A 6,000-nucleotide genomic window follows, 5' to 3' on the forward strand; every position below is an offset into this window, starting at 1 on the left:
TAAATAAAAAATAAATAAGTAATTTATCATATTTACTAATTTATTAATTATAGAATAGTTTTTGTTCTACCTATGTATATATAATAGTATTTACCATATAAATACAAAACAAATATATAATTATAAATGTTATATAGTATAATTATAAAGTGTCTGTATATATATATATATGTGTGTATGAAAAATACATATGAAAATATATATGAAAAATGCATTAATATATTACATAATTATTAATTAAATTATTATATAATAACTATTTTAAATAGTTTATAATTATTAGTATTTATCATATATTATATATAAATAGAAACATATAAATATCTTAATATATTATCATGTATCATATCATAATATGTATTTAACAATTATATTATTTATGTAATAATATATTAAACATTATATTTAATGGTATATTATATATAATTAATTAACTACATCGTTATAAGTGTTTATATATATATATTGTAGTAATTTATTAATTATACAATAGCTTTTTTATATTTATGATTACTAATTTATGATTATAAATTGCATGTACTAACATAGAAATTAAAATTAAATTGTGCAGTTTATCCACGTCATTAGTGATTCATAATTAATTTTTGTTATTCTTTAACTGTAGTCTAAACAAATAATCAAATGTTTGTTTCTCAGCGAGTCACGTTTCTGTTTATTCTCTTTAATGAACTATTGCTCCTGTTCTTCACGTCTTTGTCCAAATATTAGTGTCACCGGGACGGTTTCTGGGCCAAAGGTGACGCGGTCAGTGTTTCTGTCCAGAGACGTTTATCCTCAGACAGCGTGACAGAGTTAGGAAAATATCCACGTTATTTGATTATAAAGCTGAAGTTAACTCGCTCCGTTGGACATTTGACTACGAGACGCCTGTTCAGAGTTAAACCCGTCTGTTTCACTGCAGCGAGACGCTTGTTGTTTGTTCGGTGCATTTGTGTCGCACAACGGCGAGTTTTAAACAAACAGGATTCTTGGCTCTGCGTGAAGCTTTTGAAACAACAAAACAAAGCCAAATAATGTTTTGTGATCCTCAGAGGAACGGCTGGAGGCCGAGAAGATCCTGCTGACTGAACCCATGTCTGAACTGGGTCACATGGAGTATCATCTGCTCAAGTTCTTCATTCTGCTGTGAGTCCAGAGACGCTCCGACACTTACAGCTTTACACCGAGGATAAACATAAAGCAGTTATTCATACAGAACAATGATCAAGTAGTTGGAGAGAAACTCTTGACCTCAAAACTCAGGAGGTCATGTATTTTTGTAGCGTGATGTCGCCCTCTGCTGGATAAAAATAAAGAAATTATTTATTATAAACCAGATTTATATATAATTACCTCATAGTCACAACCTCTTAATGAAGTGCTGTATGAGCAATATTATAATTAATAATAAAATAATGTATTATTTTAATGCACAATTATAGCTATAATGATTATAAACATATTAATAATAATAATAATAATAGCAATGTGAACTAGTAACTCAACTAGAGCAGTTTGGGTTTTTTCATTAATAAATATAATTAATAAGAACATATTAAAAATGTCAAAAATGAATCTGTAAAACCTAAATAATAATCGAATTAATAATAATTAATCTTAAGTAATTAATGAATCTATATTAATAATAATGTATAATTGTATTTATAATAGCAAAGATTTGTTTACTTTCTCAAACAAAACATTTTTTTAAAGGAAAGTCATTAACAAAAACTTAATTAACGTTTTTTTTAATAATTGTTATAAATAATATTGTATAATAATAAATTAATTAATACAAGAACATAATAAAAGCATCAAATGTCCAAAAATAATTTTTAATAATTAAAAATAATGTGTAATTGTTAATAATGATTTATAATAATAAATAATGGCATTGTGACTGAGATTTGTTTCCTGTCTCAAACAGAGCAGTTTGACTTCCTTAGTCTCATTTCTTTAATGGAAAGTCATTCACAGGAACATAGTAATTATCATTTTAAACATAATAATGTATAATTATTACTAAATAATGGGGTGTTTGTTAACAAAAACATAATAAAAGCATAAAAATGTCCATTATTGTTTTTATAAATAATCAATAATTATTAATAATTACATCTATAATAATTAATAATTAGCATTTGTTTTCTCACCAGAGTAGTCTGACTTCTTCAGTCTTATATTTAACAGAACGGAAGCATCAAAAATGTAAAATAATTAATTTATAATTGTATAAATAATAATGTATATTAATAACTATTTTATTTAGAATAATTAATTATGGCAGCGAGAATTAATTTATAAATATCATGAATAATAATGTATTATTCTATTTCTAATAATTGCTAAAAATATATATATTCTAATAAAACATTTAAAATGTCAAACATATTAATTTAATTTTTTTATAAATAATATTACAATAAATAATAAATAATTACATGATAAAAATGTCAAATGATTGAATTTATCATTATTATAATGAATAATTTTATATATAATAATAATAGCGAGATTTGTTTACTTTCTCAACCAGAGAGGTGTTGACTTCTTTAGTCTAATTATTTGAATGTGAAGTCATGCATGTTAACGGTGTGTGTGTTTGTGTTTCAGCATCATTTTGCTCATCATTTCATCGTGTTATCTGGCGTTTCGCGTCTGCAGTCTGGAGCAACAGCTGTCTTTCCTCAACACACAACCGGCGATGAGCATGAGAGAGAGGTACAAACACACACTCGTGCATCAAGCACTCTTTCGTACATTACATTTAGTCATTTAGCAGACGCTTTTATCCAAAGCGAGGACATTAGAAGCAATCAGAATCAACAAAAGACGGGGATCACGTGACGCTTTCATGAGCCAAGTCGCACATTAGCTGAGCTCTGTGTATCTTTTTGTACATTTGGGGTAGTTTTTTTCATTTGTCGTTGGTCTGGAGATGTCACACAGTCGGAAACTCGCTTATCTCTCGCCAATTAAGAAGAAAATTGAAAATTGCCGACATTGAAGACAACATGGCGATCACTATAAAGGCTATGTTGGGGGTAACGCATTACAAGTAATGCACATTATGTAATCAGAATACATTTTTCAAGTAAACTAGTAAAGTAACGCATTACTTTTTAATTCCCAATAAAATATCTGAGTTACTTTTTCAAACAAGTAATGTTTTCCCATTCATTGACTGACAGCTCTTGTGTTGCCATGTTGAGAGAAATTATTCCCAATTTATAAGTGCACGTTGTGTGCACTTTGTGAACATGATCTTACTGTAGTTCTAGACTAAATGCATTGAACGAACAGGTATTTACAAATCTCACTTGCACAAAAACAGATCCGTATTCCTCAAAATGAATGAAAACAGTGCAACAATTAAATTAAACCCATTTTATTAACCAATATCTTTTCTGCCGACCGTCGACGATCCAATTCAACCATATTAATAAGTGAAAATTACTTAAAATAAACATGACATTTGTTTTTCTTTTTCCTTTTTATTGCTGAAGAGTTTGAACTTTGTTCTCCTGCGATCTATGCTTCATGCAAGGCATATTCATTTCACTTTTGATGTGAAAGGGCCTTTACATTTGGCAAAAATATACATATTTATGTTAAAAACAAATTAGCAAGGCCAGCCCAGAAAAAAATAATAATGCAAAAGTAACGTAATGCATTACTTTCCATAAAAAGTAACGTAATTAGTTACTTTTTTAGGGAGTAACGCAATATTGTAATGCATTACTTTTAAAAGTAATTTATCCCAACACTGCTAATACAGTATATATACACACACACACACACACACACACATACACAAAGAAAACAAGTAGATAGAATAGAAAAAAAGAATATAGAAAGCTAGTGTTAGTTTTTTTTTAAAGAAAAACAAGCAGTTAGAAAAAAGAGAGTGCAAGTGTTTTTTTTTTATAAAAAATAAAACAGATAAAATAGAATTAGAATAGAGAGTGCTAGAGTTAGAGGGTCAAATATAGATGTTTTTCGTGATTGTGTTTCGTCCCTGAGATCATTGTAACCCGCTCTTTCTGCAGGTAACCCTGGTTTAACCCCGTGCCAACACTGAAACCGGCTTTGCCCTCAGGAGACTTAACCAGCTCAGTTACAGGTACAGCACTAGTCAAGTAGTTAGCTAACCGACCAGCAGAGGACGACGAGTGACCGGAAGATTCCTGACATGAGGAATATTAGCCAGGCTTCACCTAACAGCTCCGCATCAAGGAAGTCTCCAGGACCGATCAGGATTACGCTGGCGACGGTTACGAGCAACGTTTTGCTGTTGTTGAACCCAAACGTCAAGAGACTTGAGACGGCCGCGTAGTTTCACTTTTTTAACTCTTTCTATGTTGTATTTTTCTCTTAAATGACCTGAAAAGTGCATGTTTACCAGTGTTTAGTGCACTGCAAAAAAATCATTTTAATGAGTATTTTTGTCTTGTTTACTTTTTATATTTTAAAATCAATATTTTGTAGATTTTTAAATAAATTACAAAAGTATAATTGTTTAAAATATTTACATTATATTTATACTTACGTGGGGATTTGTTGATATATATAAAAAATATATATTTTAATTATAATATTTAATTTCTAAATATATATATATATATTAGTGCTGTCAAATGATTAATCGCATCCAAAATAAAAGTTTTTGTTTACATAATATATGTGTGTGTGCTGTGTATATTATGTTTATATAAATACACACACATGGATGTATATATTTAGGAGCAAAATGTTATGTTTATGTATTAAATAGATTTATATACACATGTAAATATTTTCAATATATATACTGTATGTGTGTGTATTTATATATGCATAATAAATATACACAGTACACACACATATATTTATTTTGGATGCAATTAATCGTTAGACAGCACTATATAATATTTATAATATTTCATTTCCAAATATGTTTAAATTATATATAGTAATAAATTATTTTACTGAATTACCAAATAACGACAGTAATAACAAAAGATCCCCATTTTTAATAAATGCTGGGTTGTTTTTACTTTTTATTCATCAAAGAATCCTGAAAAATTCAACTTTGATCACAGTAATATATTTTTTTAAGTATATTCAAATTAAAAACAGCTATTTTAAATTACAATAATATTTCACAATATTACAGTTTTTTTCCTATATTTTTAATCAAATAAATGCAGCCTTGATGAGCAGAAGAGACTTCTTTAATAAGCATTAAAAATCTCACTGATCCCAAAAAAATCTCTGAAAACAAGTCTTAATATCATATAAAATTTTGCTTTGCAAGTAAATTGTTTGATACTGGGAAACAAGACAAAATACTGATTAAGAAATGATTTTTGCAGTGTAAAACAGACGAGGTTTTCATAAATAAGAAAGGCATTGACTGTTTGATATTCACACATTTCACTCACAGCATTTCAAGATCAATAACAGTCATAATCACGAATAACTGCAGTGAAGGGAAGGAAGGTCAAAGAGAAGTTTGGTTGTCGTTGTTTGAGCGCTGAAGGACATGTTACAGTTTGGACATGAAGAAAGCCTGTCGTAACGTAGTAATCGTAATCGTCAAATCTTTATTTGTGATGTATTAAAGTGCATTATAGGCGGCGTCTGTAGGTTGTGACGTACTTGAAATCTACTCTTGCATTTCTGGCATGCAGAACATGATGTAGGAAATCGATATTTAATACTGTGATTGTTTAGGTTTGCTGTAAACGAGAGATTTGGTTTGTAGTCGTGATGTTTTGTACAGATTGAATGTCAAAAGTTATTGTCATGCTCATGTTTTAGGCCACGCTGTAGAAATTGTAGATGTTTTGTAACTTTCTGACATGAAAGATGAGGTAGAAAGTCAAACTAATAAAAGCTTTCACCAGATTCTGTCTATTTGTGTGCAAATTAGTTTTTGTTAAGTTAAGTTTAATGCATTTTTGTTGAATGAAGTCAACGTTATGTTCATAAACTGACCCCTGCCAAAGTAACTTATAG

General features: G+C 28.9%; 1 protein-coding gene across 1 annotated transcript in view; it reads left to right on the plus strand.

The window, feature by feature from the left end:
- The window catches only part of gramd2ab (GRAM domain containing 2Ab), a 38,684-nt gene extending 34,498 nt beyond the window's left edge, over positions 1-4,186 (plus strand). The window contains exons 9-11 of the mRNA XM_079411906.1: positions 1,053-1,146; positions 2,614-2,721; positions 4,050-4,186. Coding sequence (XP_079268032.1) covers positions 1,053-1,146; positions 2,614-2,721; positions 4,050-4,053 — 206 coding nt within the window. The 3' untranslated portion in view covers positions 4,054-4,186. The remainder of the gene's footprint in view (positions 1-1,052; positions 1,147-2,613; positions 2,722-4,049) is intronic.
- The last annotated feature ends 1,814 nt before the right edge of the window (positions 4,187-6,000 follow it).

The sequence above is a fragment of the Barbus barbus genome (genome assembly GCF_936440315.1).
Source record: "Barbus barbus genome assembly, chromosome: 48".
Lineage (NCBI taxonomy): Eukaryota > Metazoa > Chordata > Actinopteri > Cypriniformes > Cyprinidae > Barbus > Barbus barbus.